This window comes from Quercus robur, chromosome 9, assembly GCF_932294415.1.
Source record: "Quercus robur chromosome 9, dhQueRobu3.1, whole genome shotgun sequence".
Classification (NCBI taxonomy): domain Eukaryota; kingdom Viridiplantae; phylum Streptophyta; class Magnoliopsida; order Fagales; family Fagaceae; genus Quercus; species Quercus robur.
The window spans coordinates 15224472-15241130 of record NC_065542.1 but is presented as its reverse complement, the minus strand read 5'-3'; the positions used below and the strand labels follow the sequence as shown (position 1 = coordinate 15241130).

The following is a 16659-nucleotide window of genomic DNA, read 5'->3' as shown; positions in this document are numbered from 1 at the left end:
TGTGGGAAATATAAAGTGGACTAAGAAGTTTTTTTGTTTTTAAATTTTAATTTTTGGATAAGTTTGTTTTGAAAATATGAATTAGTAAAAGAGTATTCTATTTCGTAAGTATTTACGTGGAGTTGGATATATATTTTTATCAAGTTGTCTTTAAGTGTCATCCTTATTAAACCTAAGGTTTAGAGGAATTTCTGAACCACATAAAAATCTAGTCCGAATAGAAGAATCCTCTTATAAATAGTATATATGTTAAAAGGGTAACAATTGATCAAGGTAATTAACTTAGATAAAATGGACATATGGCCTTTCTCAAATGCTCCCTTTGAATTAGGTAGTGCTTGATTATCGAGGTCTTAACATCCACAATCAAGGTTCAAGGTTTTGTCCCTTTGGATGATCAATCGTTCCTGCATTGAAAGTTTTTCTTATCTAATATGATTATAGAGATTTTTTTTTCCTTGTCAGTGTCACGTACATCCAAAAAAAAAAAAACAAAAATACTATTTGAAGCAATGAATTGAATTTGCAGCGGAACTCAAAACATAAGCAGTATGGTTAGTTCCGGTGTTTAAATATTCACAAAAACAAGAATCAGTTAAAATGTGTACTATCACACAGGTTCTCAAAAGCCTATTTTGAATATCACTGAGCTTGAAATGAGGATATCTTAGATATATTCACATGAAAGCATTCCTTTCTTAATTAACTTTATCGATAAGTTGATTGAAGTTGAACTGACTTATGTGGCCTTGATGTTTGCTCGAGTAATGGTCAATGAAAATGAAAATATTCTTTTGGTCCTAGCTCCTAGGGATGTATCGCAGATGCGATGTTTGATATGGTACAGAACTTGACTCCTTATCAACATTGATAGTGTCTTCTGGCTTTTAGGCAAAAAACAATCTTCTTTACAATATAGATATTGTAGTTTTGTAGTATTTGTCCAAAACTACAAAGTTTATACACCAAGTGTGGTAATTATTTGGAGATAATATAGCATTTGTTTAGTTGGAGAAGGAATGGAAAAAAGTTGGAAAATATGCACTTTAACTTTTAATTGTGATTAAAGTTTCGGATTAGGCCGAAAGCTTGGAATGCTTAAAAAGCAGTTTCGTTTTGGACATTTAAAGGTCACGGCTTTTTGGCAATTTAATACTGATAATTTTTCTATGGTACATCGAATGTCTAATGTCTATTCCTCTTGATGGGTTCACATATAGCAGGAATTTGGGGACACAATTAACTTCAGCTAGTTTATAACCCCCAAACAAAATCACAAGGACCCTTTTGAGTATTGGAGAATTCAATACATCATTTGCATATAAACTGTGATAATCGGTTGCCAAAACATACCAAGGAGCACCCTGATTGAAAATAGATTTGGAAGTTAATGTCCCTCTGTCTCTCCCAAGAGTGAGAAACTTAATAGAGAAAGCCTTGTAAAGGAATGTTTGGGTATCACCAATTAATTAATGAAGTAATCTACTTCCTAATCCCTCAAAAGTAAAGTTCAAGACTTGTTGCCGCTAATTGACTAGCATCCTCCACCTCTAGATTTCTTAAAGCTAAATTATGATTAAACCATCTTTGCAATGTCCTGGACAGCTGGACTGGTAGGTGTAAGCAGATTAATCCAAAATCAAGAGGGTAAATAGGTTGAGGGCTTCACGAGAAACATTGAAATTTTAGTGAATCCGAGACTATGTGAGTCTAGCTCTACAATTAGAGATAAAGAGTTTGATAATTGAGGACAACTCTAGTTGTCCTTGTGTTACTTAACTAACAAAAATTACTCATCCTTTTACCCACAAACGTAATCCCCTTCTTTTGTCAAATTAGTTGGACTCCTTTCAATTCTGCCACTGAAAGAGAGAGAAATCATTGTGTGAATCTCCTCACGAGTCACAAAAGAAGAGAAATCATTGTGTGGATCTCCTCACGAGTCACAAAAGAAGTTTGTCATTTAGATGGTCCTTTTGTTTTGCTTTCTGAGCCCTATAACATTGTTTATAAGCCAACTTGAGATTGAAGCAAAGGATGTGACTTGTCTCATTCCACTTTGTAATGATGGTTAGTGTAGTTTATGATACCATGTTCCTTTGGGGAAAAGAATAAACAAAAAGACAAAAACAAAAATCAACCCTTGTTTTATCTTTCAAAGGCAATGCTAGAAACGCTCCGCAGATCACTAATAAAATACAATGGTGGAGCATTAGCATAAGACGTTTTGAAAAAGGAAAAAAAAAAAAAAAAAGAAGAGAGTAACTTTTACATGTCAAAAGGTTACTTTATTTATTTTAATAAACTACTTTATAATATACCTTATATTACAAGACAAAATTGGCTTCTGTCCTTTTTAGGCAAAATAAATAATTTTACCCATTTTCCCAAACTAATTAGGGAAATGTCCCTCTTTTGAAAATCGACTTTCTCAAAATCGAGTTAAATCCTATAGTGACGTTTTTAAGGACCTATAGTGGTGTTTTTTAACTCATTTTTTAACTCAAGTTCTATGAAATCGAGTTATAGGTAAAAAAATTGCTTGTAACTTGACTTCGTGGAGATCGAGTTACAAAACGCTACTATAGGTTATTAAAACGTCACTATAGGCTCCTTAAAACATCATTATAGGGCTCCAGAATTTTTTATTTTTTTTAAACTCGATTTTGAGAAAGTCAATTTACAAAAAAAATGACATTTCCTTAATTAGTTTGAAAAATGAGGTAGAATGCTATTTATTTTGTCCAAAAAGGACAGAGGCCAATTTTGTTCTTATATTACATATTCTATTTTTTTACCATTTTATCTAAAAACTTTATCTTTAATTTTTTTAATTAATAAAAATATTTTGTATGAGAGAGAGAGAGACTAATAAGGGCATGCAATGATTAATACTCAAGTTATTCTTTTACCGCTTTGCTAATATTCAAGTCGCCCTTCTTGTATGTTTATCAAAAAAAGTTGCCCTTCTGGTATGAGGGCATGCAATGACTAATAAGTGTACTTTAAGATTGCATTCATAAATGCGTTGTACATTTGGTCTGCCAGCAACTTTACTGCCACAAAATGATAACCGAATCTCTTAATTCTTAGTGGACTTTCGTTAACTCAATCAGTAAAGTCTTTAATTATTCAATAAAGTCTTTAATTATTGAACAAGAGATCTGAAGTTTAATATTCACATACACCAAAAACTTATTATTGTTTTGACCTGATAATAAATAGTTATCATTAGGAACGGACGTCATAAATTGAAAATCTCTTAAAAAAATAGTCTCTTAATACTTTTTTTTTTATTTTTGAGAAGCCAATAAGAGCCCCGTTAAGTAGAGAGTTTAGTTTACTTACAGTATTTTTTCAACTGGATAACTTCTGTTTTAAATATACAATAGCAAGTAGTAATGAGTTTTAATCTTCACTTTTTATTTAGTTAGTGGGTGATATGACAGTTTCTCATTAAAATAAAAAGAGATTCTAGTTTAAAAATGTACTGGAGGTAAGCCAAACCCTTAAGTAGATCATGTAACATGCCTTGCCCAATTAACTTATGATTCGTTTGGATTGAGGATGAGAGAGGAGAAGTAGAGTAAAGTCGAACAACAATTAACTTGATTTTCAACTAACCCTACTCCACTTTCCTTTACACCCCCTCCACCTCAATCTAAATGGGGTATTAGTGTTATTTACACAAGTTTCTTTTCTTGTCAAAAAATAAAAATCTAATATGTCCAATTTTGTCCTGGTTCACTCTAGGAGAAAAGTTTGCTAAGTGTGTACTGTCATCACGCATAAATTAATTCTCAAAATGCAAAATTAGTACTTAAAAAAAAAAGTATTTGCTGCAGGAAATACCTTATTTGTTATTAGTGAAGATTTTCTCTGTTTTTTAAAGGTTTTTAAAAAAAAAAAAAAAAAAACTTTTATTGTTAAGTACTCATTAGGCTTAATGCCCTCATTGCAAGTGAATGGTACAACAAACAACATCCTTAATATTTCTTATACAATAAGTCTATAAACACAATAAAATTGAAAGTTCATGCGTGATATATATATATATATATATATATATATATATATAAAATAATATCTAAAATATTTAAATGAATTCAAAATTAAAATTTCAATAGAAAACTGTATCCTTTTCATCATTTGACTCTATAACTTTTTAAATGATTAAATTAAATTGATGAATATATGAAAAAGAGTACTTTAACTATAGGTATTAGTGTATTACTTCAACTAGTGTGTAATTCATGCATACGTATGGATGTATTTAAAATTAAATACATTTTTTTATCATAAAAATATAAATAATTAGTCAAATTATTAAAAAAAAAAAAACATAATTAGTCACATGTTAAAATTCTTTCCTAAATTTAATACTACTTATAATCATTTTTTTCTTCTAATTTTTAATAAGATAGAACATATAGTGGTCTTTGTTGTGTGGCGATTTTTAAAATAAAATTATTTTGTTGTTAAGTACTCATTAGGCATGATGCCCTCATTGTAAGTGGATGCTACGACAAACACCATCCTTAATATTTCTTATACAATAAGTTTATAGACACAATAAAATTTGAAAGTTCATGCGTGATATATATATAAAATAATATCTAAAATATTTAGATGAATTCAAAACTGAAATTTCAATAGAAAATTGTATCCTTTTCGTCATTTGACCCTAAAACTTTTTAAATGCTTAAATTAAATTGATGAATATATGAATGTTACAAACAAAAATCCAAACCCCATATTATAAAAAGAGTATTTTTGTAAAGTTGTGATTTACAAATATGTATTTTGTTGGCTTTTATTCTGTACCAAACTTGATTGTAATTATATTCAATCTTTTATATCCTGTATTTATTGTGGGATTTGATTGTAAGGGTTGTGTGTTAGAAAGAGAGAGTGTGAAGACTCAAGCAATTGAAGCCAGAAGAGTTCTCGCGGGTATCTCGCAACTAAGCATCCCGCGAAGTGAAGCATGTGCCTTGCACATGACTGGAATGCGAAGAGTCAGTACAGATGGAGACAGTTGTGTTTCGCGAGTAGCTCGCACGTAAGGCCTTCTTGCGAGACACCTGCGAAACATTCTATTTTGCTAGACTGTGCTATTTGACATAGTTTTGAAACCCGGACCGGACCGTACGGTCCAACCGAAAAAATCGTGAACCTCTCACAATCACGGTTCTTTTATGCTCAAGAACCGTTCTATGCCAAAAAAGCAAGTAACCGTTCGAACCGCGGTTCAACCCCACGGTTTTGAGAATCACGGTTCCCTTTGAATCTGAACCTAAAAAAAAAAAGTAAAAAAAAAAAAAAAAAAAAAAAAAAAAACACACAACTCCCTCTTCAGAGAAACACAGAAACACAACTCCCTCTCAAAAGAAAAAAAAAAAGGACATCATGTCTGCCACTGCCATCTCCAGAGAAACACAACATGTCTTTATGTTTCTTCTTCTTCTCTCTTCAGAGCACATCACGCAGCTCCCTCTCTTCAGAAACTCTTCTCTTGGGCGAAGCAAGCTTTAAATTCTAGCTTTGTTCTCCGCCGGTAATGTGTGTGTGACAGGGTGAGAGTATGAGAGAAAGGGAATGAGAAACAGAGAGATAGAGATAAAGAAAGAAAAATAAAAGCAGAGGACACTCTGTGCGGAGAAGGAAGAGTCTAGAAAAATAAAAACAAGATGAGAGGAGTGGGGATGGGGAAACGTGTGTGGAGGAGAAAAAACAAGAGAAAAGAAAAGAAAAGAAAAGAAACGTATGGATGCAAAGGAAGGGAATAATAATAATAAAAAGAATAGAAAATCACAATTAAATGTTACTATAATATTTTCACAATATTTCACAATAAATTTTAAGTATAGATTGTTATTAATTAATATTGGTGAATAAAAAAATAATTTCAATAGTGGGTTCAAATTAGAACTAATAACAATTTTTTATATAAATTTTGTTGTGAAATTATTGCTAAAAATGTTGTAGTCTTCTTCATGCTTTTGGAGACTTCTTTGCTGTGCGTGTTAACTACTCACATAAATGCTTGCTTGCTGTCAAGCACTTCTTAGGTTTTATTTCTTTTTTGGACAGTAAAACGATATCTTGGGTTTTGTTATTTGTTTAAACTTTAACAATTATTAAATGCATGGACATCTTCATTCTTCAGATCTAGCTTTTGATTTTTTTTTTTTTTTTAATTCATAATAAATGGTGAAAAGTGACTATTCAAATGGGCTTGGGAAAAAAAATGATCCAGTCAAATGGGCTTGGCCATGAGCAAATAAATTAATTTGTTTCTTGACTATTTTATTGGGTTTCATAAAATAAAAATTATTCGGTATTAAAGTGTGCTTTGTCATGACTTAAAAATAATTTAGAAACTCAATAGCTATTTATGTTTTTTTAGAATTTAATAATTTTTATTTGTTTTATGAAAGTTATGTTATAAAAAATACTATCTATATTTGTTTTGGACTATTTTAGTTAATTTTTCTATTTTTTTTTATTAATTTAATGTTTTTATATATATTAAAAATAAGGGATAATTACGGTAAACCCACCTGAGGTTTGGCCTGATTACACTTTACCTACCCGTGGTTTAAAACTTATCACTTTGCCCACCTGTACATCAATCCGTTACCCCCCCCCCCCCCCGTTACCCACCTCACCCTTAGACATTAGAAAAACACCCTTTTATGCCAAATTAGAACATTACACGGATCAAACAACACGAACTCACTCTCTTTTCCCCACGAGCCCTATAAACGCGAAAAATCCATTCTACATCTGAGGTTTTGATTTTTCTGAACGTGCTTTCGTGTGAGGGTGAGGTTCTGACTTTGGGTTGTCTTGAGTCGTTGAATATTCGAAGATAGATCATCACCAGGTACGACATTTCTGCTTTATGGTTCTGAGCTGGGGTTTTAAGTTTTGATGATAGCGTTGATTCACAGGGAGTTGATAATCGATGTCTTCTTCGAGTGGAAATTACTCAGGTTCATGTGGGCATTTGTGTACATATGAGACTTGTGTGCTGAGAACAAGTCTGACAGTGGATAATTTTGGGAGAAGGTTTCTGGGTTGTAGCCGATATAAGGTAAGTATACTTTTTACTTAATCTAGCTGATTCACATGAGATTGGAATGTGATGTGTTCAATTCAATTTATGAACAGATTGGTCCCAAGTGCCCTTTCTTTAGATGGATTGATAATCCCACTTGTGTGCGTGGGAATGAAGCTGCCCATTTGGTGCAACAAAAGCTGGATTTACTGCGGAGTGAGCTGCAACTTGCATGTGAAAAGGAAAGAGAAGCTACCCAGGTAGCAGCAGAAGCTACCCAAATGGCAGAAATTGCTCAAGACAGGGCAGCAAAAGCCATTGAGAGGGAGAGAAAGTTTCGAGCTTCCTCTGTTCAAGCCAAGGAGATAGCAGTGAGAGCTTTAAAGCAAGAGAGAAAGTGCAGAATTGCACTAATTCTGTCATGGTTTTTTTTTTGTTTTGGTTATGTTGTTTTCATGTTTTGGCTCAAGTGAAAATGTTGGAATGATGAGATTGAGTCTGCCTGATGGGTTGTAATATAAGCTGGTCCTCAATTGTATTGTAATAGAACTATGAAAGAATTTTTTGAGAATGAGAACTATGTAATATAAGCTTGAAGCCACTTAATAATATAAGCATTTTTAAGATAAAATGTTATTTATGTTAAATGCTGTTGGTATTTTTGTTTAAAGTGAATTGGCTACTTGTGAGTTGTGAACTGTTGGTGTTGGTGTTTTGTTGGATGTTGTGAGCTGTGTTGGTTTGTGCATAAAGTGCATTGTGTGAAGACAATTGTGTTGAAAGTGAATTTAAAGTGCATTGTGTGAAGACAATTGTGTTGAAAGTGAATTTAAAGTGCATGACAATCTGTCAACTTGCAAGAAAAGACAACAAATTCAACACATACACCTGCTATTCAACACATACACCCTGCACACATAAACAAACTCATATAATAATAACGCATATGACAAACTGCAATAATTAGAACAATAATTCTGAACACCTGTCATTAAGTTGGGAAATTGTATACATATTTGAAGGTGGCATTGAATAGTCTTTCATCAACTACCAGTAAATATAAGGCATTTGGTACAACAACCAAAACAGTTGCAGCTGCCCAATGTTTACAAAATTTACAAAAATACAAAAAGTGTTTGAACAGCTATATCAAAAAGTGACTTGCCATTGTCTGCCCTGCCTAACCCTAACACTACATAACCCTAATACATAGCAACAAAAGTGACTTGTCATTGTCTGCCCTGCCTGACCCTAACACTACATAAAACCCTAACACTACATAACCCTAATACAAAGCAACAAAAGTGTCTTGACTTAGTCTTCATTTACTGCCCCTGCCCCTGCCCTGCCTCTCACACCACAGCTGGCCTTTCCACCTCTTGTTCTACATTTCTGAGCTCTAGCTGCATCACCCCTTCCTTTCAAAGCAACTCCTCTAGTAGCAGGTGGTCTTGTTGGCTACAAAGTACAAGGATTCACATGTTAGCTACCAGTTTCACAGTTTTATGAATAAAACATCAAACCTAACACTACAGTACCTGTGATGATTGTGGTCTACTGTCCCATGTTTCTGCAGGAGTGGGTGGTGTTGGCTGGCTTGAAGAGAACCAAGGAGCTCCTCTAACTGTGTACCTAAAGTCTGAAGAGTACCATTGACTTGGGTTCTGTGACCATGGAGCTTGTGGCTGTGGAGCTGGAGCTTGTGGCTGTGACCCTGCTGCCTGGTTGGATGAGGCCATAGTGTAAGGCTGATGTGTTGGTGGGGGCTGAGCTGAGGATTAGGTCTGTGAAGAAGATGGGGCCTGGGATCCTTGCCTCTGTGTAGAAGGCCTTCCACTTCCCGGCAACCAAATATGAGCATGTTTTTACAGTGTCAGTTATTGGAATTTTGCATTTGAATAAAAATTTTTTGTAAAAACATACAGATTTCCCTTTCTGCAATCTCTGCCTCCTCTCCCATGCTGTCTCACCAATGACATTGGCCTTGCATCCCTTTGCATTGTGCCCTTCCTGTTGACACCTTCTACACCTCACTAGCCTGTTTCCTCTAGACACCTTATAAGGGTTCGGCTCATCAGCATCTCTCTTCCTCTTCATGGGTGGCCTGCCTGGTGGCTTATAGACAGTAGGTGCAACAGGCTTGGGTTGGCCACTTGACATCCACTCAGACTGGCCAGGCATGGGAGGTATGGGTGTCTTGTATGTCTCCACATAAGCATCCTTGTAGTAGCATGGATGGGTGTAGTCTTCTGGTTTCTCATGATTCACAAAAATGGATGCAACTCCATGCTTGCAAGGGATTCCTGTCAAGTCCCATACTCTACAACTACATGTCCTATTTACCAAGTCCACCACATGCCTTTCCCTCCCATTGTCAACCTCATACATAAACCTCCCAGAAGGAACTGCACTGAAACTCTTACACTCTAATTTTAACTGCTCCAACTTCTTTTGTATGCTTGGACACAAATTGCCATCATACTTTTCTATGCCAGCCTTCTTTATATACAGCCTGCTCATAAGCCTAACTCTGATCCACTCCAGCATTGATAAGATGGGCTTGTCTCTAACCTTCACAATCATAGAGTTAAAACTCTCACTCAGATTGTTTACCATACAATCTGTCAAAACTCTTGAAGAAAAGTGGGATCTGGTCCACTGTGCAGGCTCTATATCAGCCAGGTACTGCCAAGCTTCTTCATTCAAACTCTTAAGATGGTCCATCCCTCTCTCAAATTCCCTGGCTGATATTGTGCCAGCACACCTCCACAGTACACTCTTCAACTCCATGCCCTTGTGGTTAACCTTGAAGTTGTTGTATATGTGTTTCACACAATACCTGTGCTCCACAGTTGGGAATAGAGTCTCCATTGCAGGTAAAAGGCCCTGCAATCAAGTAAGCATTCAATATTAGCAATATAAACTAGTAAAAAGGTAAGCATGTAATGAAGTCATGAACATGAGCTAGATGATAATACCTTCTGCCTGTCACTGATAAATACCAGATTGAGCTCATCTGGCCTGCCAATGTCATCAGCAAACTGCTCCAAGAACCAGGTCCAGCTATCCTTGTTCTCTTGCTCAACCACAGCCATTGCCACTGAGAATATATTGTCATTTCCATCCTTGGCAGTGACAGACAATAATTGCCCACCAAACCTACCCTTCAAGTGGCAGCCATCCAGCCCAACAAAAGGTCTACAACCACCTAGAAAGCCAACCTTCTGAGCATTGTACCTAATGTACATCCTTTTAAACTTGGGTTCTGCATTCTCATTTTCCATCTCTGTTTGCAGAATCACCCTACTTCCTACATCTGTCCTTAATATCATTTCTGCATAATCTCTAAGTAGGCCATACTGAGCCTCTTCATCCCCAGTAATCAGCCCCCTAGCTGCCTTCCTTGATCTATACACCTGACTAAGACTTAAATCAACTGAAATCTTCTGCATCACATGGTGCTTAATACCTGAGGCCTCCCAATTAGGATTCTTACCAAAATCCTCCAAATACCTCTTTGCCACATAGGCTGATGTAACTTGCCCATTTTTAAATGATAGGGGGCAGGTACACTCAAGATAAAGTGTCTTGATCTCAAATGTGCACTCTCCAGTCACCATTGAGGCATAACACCTCCATCCACAATTGTTCTTACAATGTACATAAATCTTCTTCTTCTCATTCAACTTCCACTTGACATCAATGTGATTCTGAATCACATACTCCCTCAAAGCCTTCCTAAAAACCTGGGAGTTTGGGAACTTCATCCCTTTTGCCAACCTAACATTTTCCATATCAGTCCTCTCATTGAACTTCAAATTGCCAGGCCCCTGCTCATCATCAGAACTATCCACACTTGCCATATCATCCTCTAAAGTTAGTTCAACCCACTCTTCATCTAAATCTATGTTTGGAGGAGGAACATTGCTTGGGCTAGGTGCATCTGTGTTTGGCTGAGGTGTATCAGTGTTTGGATGAGGTGTATCAGTGGTTGGAACAGTGTTAGGCTCATCTGGCACTGTGTGAGGTGGAGAAGACTCACCAAAAATGTCATCAGCAAAGTCTTCTCCTTCCAGGCCTTCATTCAACCAATCAAACTCCTCCACCACACCATCACCCCCTGTAGCAGCTCCTACACCACCCCCTACACCAGCCCCTGCACCCCCTATAGCAGCCCCTGCACCAGCTCCTACACCAACCCCTGCACCAACTCCTACACCAACCCCTGCACCATCAGGAACTTCAACTGCAAGTGGAGCATTACCACTCTCCACATACAGTATGATGGTGTCTCTTGGCCCTCCCTCACTAGGGTTCCACAAGGGTTCCACATCTTAATCATCTTCTATGAGCCTTAAGTCTTGCTCTAAGTTGCCCCCAAGACCTAAATAATGAACCCTCCACGGTTCATCAATCCCCAATTCCTCACATATCCCTTTTATTTCAAAAATAACCAAGCAAATCAGCATCCCTATACACTATTTCAACTTTCCCACCAAAGTACTCTAAACTAGGGTTCCACACAAAAGCACCCCCATAATGTACCTCCAATTTCACTTCAACATCCATCTGTAATAACAAATTACAAGTTGACACGTATACAATCAACAATTAAAGAATTGTAAACAACAAAAGAGGCAAAAGAGTAAACAGTTGCATGTTTCAGTTTTGCTTTTGGGATGCAACGCACACAGAGGGACCACATTTTCTGTTTTTCTTTTGATTTTGATTCTGTTTTACTAAATAGCACATGCAAACACTAAAAATTTCAACCCAATAGAAACTTGGGTCCACTGTGAGACACAATGACCACGACAGACAAAGTGCCCACAAACAAAAATGCCCATAAACAAACACAAATCCAAAGAACAGGTGGTCACAATTTTCATAAATATCAACAAACACAACCAATATTCTCATTCCATTACATGTAAAATTGACCATTCATTGATTACTCACAAAAAAATAAAACAACCGCAAGCCCAAAGTAAAAACCCAAAGAGTGACTGATTTCTTACCAGGATTTTAGTCACTCGAACAACCCGTTGCTCGTCTAGGTTTTACACTGGCAGCAGTATGTCAACCTCAGATGCAGAATGGATTTTTCGCGTTTGGAGGGCTCGTGGGGAAAAGAGAGTGAGTTCGTGTTGTTTGATCCGTGTAATGTTCTAATTTGGCATAAAAGGGTGTTTTTCTAACGTCTGAGGGTGAGGTGGGTAACGGGGGGGGGGGGGGTAACGGATTGATGTACAGGTGGGCAAAGTGATAAGTTTTAAACCACGGGTAGGTAAAGTGTAATCGGGCCAAACCTCAGGTGGGTTTACTGTAATTATCCCTAAAAATAATTATTAAATTAATTATGACATCATCACGGTTCGACCTCAGTTCGATTTCGGTTCGATCTCAAAAACCTTGAACCTCTTCCTTTTACGGTTCAATGAACGGTCCGGGTTTGAAAACCTTGCTATCTGATACACACTTTCTGTACCTACACTATATATACCCACATTACCCATAAATGTTGAGGAGTGTTTCTGAGAGAAAACCCTAGCCTCAAACCTTAAGAGTTAAAGATTATCATACCTATATATCTCTACACATATGCTTGTGGATTTCCTCAACTCCTACCTCTCCATTTTTATACCATTGAGAGGTTGATAGCTCAAACACTTACCACACCCTTTCAAAGTGTCAAGTGAGGTTTTGGTGCTGTTGGAAAACATTGGAAGAAGCCAAGAATGGCAGATGCAACATGGAGCTTGTTGCGAGATTCGGAGAGCTAGACAAGACACAATTTCGAGAAGTTTTGTTGGAGTAGGAGCTTGGAGGGCTTAGGTATAGCGGATAGATTAGGCTTTAAGGGTCTCTTGCTAACCCATGTATTCTAACTGATTGTCTAGTGGATCAATTACCACTTGGAGGGCGCAAGAGGTTTTTCGCCGAGTTCTTCGATTTCCTCTTCGATAACACATTGGCGTATTATCTTGTATTTGCATCTCTCTTCCCTATTCTTTTACATTCCATTTTACTGCTGTGTTGTCTTGATTATGAATTAGAGTAGTTTGTTTGTTTATCCGCACGCATTTACATTATTCTGCACTTAAAATTAAGTTAATGTAAAATCTATTGAGCCGTAACTTTAATTTGGGGGTCTAAACAGCTTTTGTGTTTTTAACACATTTTCGAGCTTTCAACTTTAACCATAGGTATTAGTGTATCACTTCAACTAGCGTGTAACCTATGCACACGCATGGATGCATTTAAATTAAATACAATTTTTTATCATAAAAATATAAATAATTAGTCAAATTATTTTAAAAAGTAAACGTAATTAGTCACATATTAAAATTCTTTCTTAAATTTAATACTACTTGTAATAATTTTTTTCTTCTAATTTTTAATAAGATAGAATGTGTGGTGATCTTTGTTGTGTTATGATTTAAAAAAAAAAAAAAATTATTTTGTTGTTAAGTACTTATTATGCATGATGCCCTCATTGTAAGTGGATACCATGACAAATACCATCCTTAATATTTCTTATATAATAAGTCTATAGACAATAAAATTGAAAGCTCATATGTATTTATGTTTGTTTGTTTAGAAAATAAGCCAAACTCAAGTGTTAAGTTTAAGCTCAATTATTAAACGAGCCAATCTCAAACATAATAATGTATTCATGAACAAGCTCATGAACACAACAGCTCGATTTAACTATATGTAATATTATATATATTTGCCTAAAAATATATTTATATAGACTTGAAATTTGATTGTAAAAGTTTGTCAATAGGTTCGTTCGATATTAAATTATTATTTGTAGATTATTAATGATATAAATAGTTTATTTGTAGTAAAATTCATAAAATTTTGTAGAGGTAAAACATTTTAGGCATGGTTTCACAATATATAGGAAAAGAATAAGTTAATCAAGTAACTAGGGAACAAGTTCAAGCTTACTCAACAAGAAAATGAACTAAATTTGAATATAAAATCTTGTTTGGTGATGAGATAGAGCTCAACTTGTGTATAAAAAAAATAAAAAAATAATTTAAATGAACAAGTTTGAACTTTTAATACTCGACTCGGCTCAACTCATTTACAACCCTAACTCCGTGATGATTGCTATTTATCATCAAGTTAAGTCATTGATCGATTTATAGTGTAGGCAAAATTATTCCAACATATGTACCTTATTCGATGACACAAAAAAATTAAAAAAAAAAAAATATATTGGAATCCACACTAATTTTTACTTGAAAGACAATATATTAATGATGTGCTAATTCTTATAAACAAGATGGAATGAAGGCAACTACTAAGGGTGTGCATGGGTTGGGTTGGGTCGTGTGGTGAGTTAAAAAAATCTAACCCAACCCAACCCAACACAACCCAACGCATCACAGGAATCCAACCCAACCCACATATTGGGTTGGATAGTTTATTTATTTTTTTTTTATTTTTTTTATTTTTTTATTACTGTGATTATTATTATTAAATTAAGTGTTAGAATAACACCACCACAAATAAAAAACATATTTATAACAAAATAATTATGAACATAACACCAAACCAACACAAACTATATGGGTAGAATTTAGAGTTTGAGTTGTATAGGAAGAGGGAAAAAAAAGTAAATGATGAGATTGTATAATATATTTTTTTTTAATTTAAATATGTATTAAATATAAGTGGGTCGGGTCTGATTAGATGAATTTGTGAATCTTATGACCTGAACTCCACCTAACCTATCAACCTTTAAAAATCGAGTTAATCTGGTGAATTGGGTTAGATTAGATCGATTTTGACAGGTTGGCGGGTTGGTTGCACATAGGTGTGGAGCTACATTGCTCCTTGGGCACCCCAAATTTTTTTTTTCTTTCTCATACAACTATACTAGTAATAGGAAATAGCCCTCCCAAAAAATTAGAACCAGCCCCCCAATTATTTTTTCTAGTTAGTCAAATGAATTACTAATTAGCCTCCTCAATTGTCCAAAACTTTATACAGGTCCCCCTCAATTGTCCAAAACTTTATATTGGTTCCCCCAATTATTCCTAAGATTTATAGTTAGTCCAAAGGATAATAACTAATAGCCGATCTTCTCAATTGTTTAAAAATTTTTATAATTAATCCAATGGATAATAATTCACTCTCTAGCATCATTGACAACCCACGGAGCTTTTAGTCTTGCAACTGCTGCTAATGCTAGCACATTGCCCCATTTTTTTTCTTCTCAACACAAAAACTTCCATCTCAACCAAAACTACTAATCCATTTTTTTCCTTGTGCAACATCATCTTCTTGACTCTTTACTAAAGTGAATGTGCGCATTTTCTTCTCTTTCTTTTATCAATCATCATTATTCTTTGACCATTAGTATTATTTTGTTTAATTTTCTGTTTTAACCTTCAAGAAAGCATTTGTGTGGATGTGTCTTATGATTTCATTTTTGTTTCTTTCTTCTGCCACTGTATAGGTGCTTGGAGATATATATATATATATATATATATGCGAGTTGCATAGTAGTAGATAGATACTAGCTAGTAACTAGATAGATGGTACAATATGGTCGTAGAGCTCAGCCGACAAAGAACGTTCAGCAGTGTCGGCAGTTGAAGGGTGGTTCAGCATCAACTGCTACGTTGTGGTCCCTTTGATACTCTCTCTCAGTCTCTTTATGGCGATTGATGACGTGTCTTTACGCCAGATATGACGCGTGGTCTCCAGTCTAGATAAAGGTAATTCTTATCCTTGTTTCCCATGAACTATAAAATTGTCTCGAGTCACAAAACCATTACAAATTTTCAATTGTGTGCCTACTTTCATTGGCTCTCACGTAATCACACCTTTGATGAGTTCTTTCAATGAGGGGTGTTGACATCGATAAGGTGCTCACTTATAGGGCTTTTTGATGTCACTTAATTGAACTTCATCATTGATAACACTTTATTAAACTTCATCATTAAGCCCAGATGTATAAGCCTGTTCAATGTTCATTGCTTTAAAATTGGCAACAGAAGTGATTCGCATATGAGTAGGATAAGATAAATTAATATGGACCAACACCAACTCCAAATAAATTGAAGTGAAATTTTTGTTTGATTGCTCTTTTCTATACTTAGACATGAAGGAAAATGCATACATATTGTTCATTTGTTCATTTGCCTGACAATCAAAGGGACACAATCTTTTACTTACATGCTAAGAACAATGTTAGGGTACAAAACTTTTTCTTTAATAACCTATTTTATTTGTTAAGTTGATAAGTAGTTGAGATTGTGTTATATCACCTTTATCTGAACATTTTACTAATACAAATTTTATTATCCATAAATAATAATATATTATATCTCCAATTATGAAAAAATAAAAAACTAAGAAACTTTAATTTTTGTATTCTTGTAATTATTAAGGTGCTAATATAAGTTTTTTGTTTTGTTTTTTTGTTTTTTTTTTTTTTGGGTTGGGGGTGCATGTTCCCTCAAAAGCTAAACCCAAGTTTCACAAATTTGTCTTGTTATTCTTTTTTTTTTTTTCTTTTTTTTATCCACCTTTAAATGTGTTGGGCAGTGGCGTGTGTGTATATATATACACTA

At 35.0% G+C, this 16659-nt stretch overlaps 1 protein-coding gene across 1 annotated transcript; it reads left to right on the top strand.

Moving 5' to 3' along the window:
• Positions 1-6775: 6775 nt before the first annotated feature.
• Positions 6776-7623, top strand: LOC126699554 (uncharacterized). Its single transcript, XM_050397452.1, has 2 exons — positions 6776-7099; positions 7177-7623. The coding sequence occupies exons 1-2, from the start codon at positions 6971-6973 to the stop codon at positions 7534-7536; spliced, it is 489 nt and encodes a 162-aa protein (XP_050253409.1). The 5' UTR covers positions 6776-6970; the 3' UTR covers positions 7537-7623.
• Positions 7624-16659: the final 9036 nt, after the last annotated feature.

What these genes read in the sequence shown, in the direction of transcription:
- LOC126699554 (XM_050397452.1), top strand. Translation starts at nt 6,971, where the DNA reads ATGTCTTCTTCGAGTGGAAATTACTCAGGTTCATGTGGGCATTTGTGT. An exon ending in TGGGTTGTAGCCGATATAAG is followed by an intron (nt 7,100 to 7,176) that starts GTAAGTATACTT and finishes ATTTATGAACAG; the next exon opens with ATTGGTCCCAAGTGCCCTTT.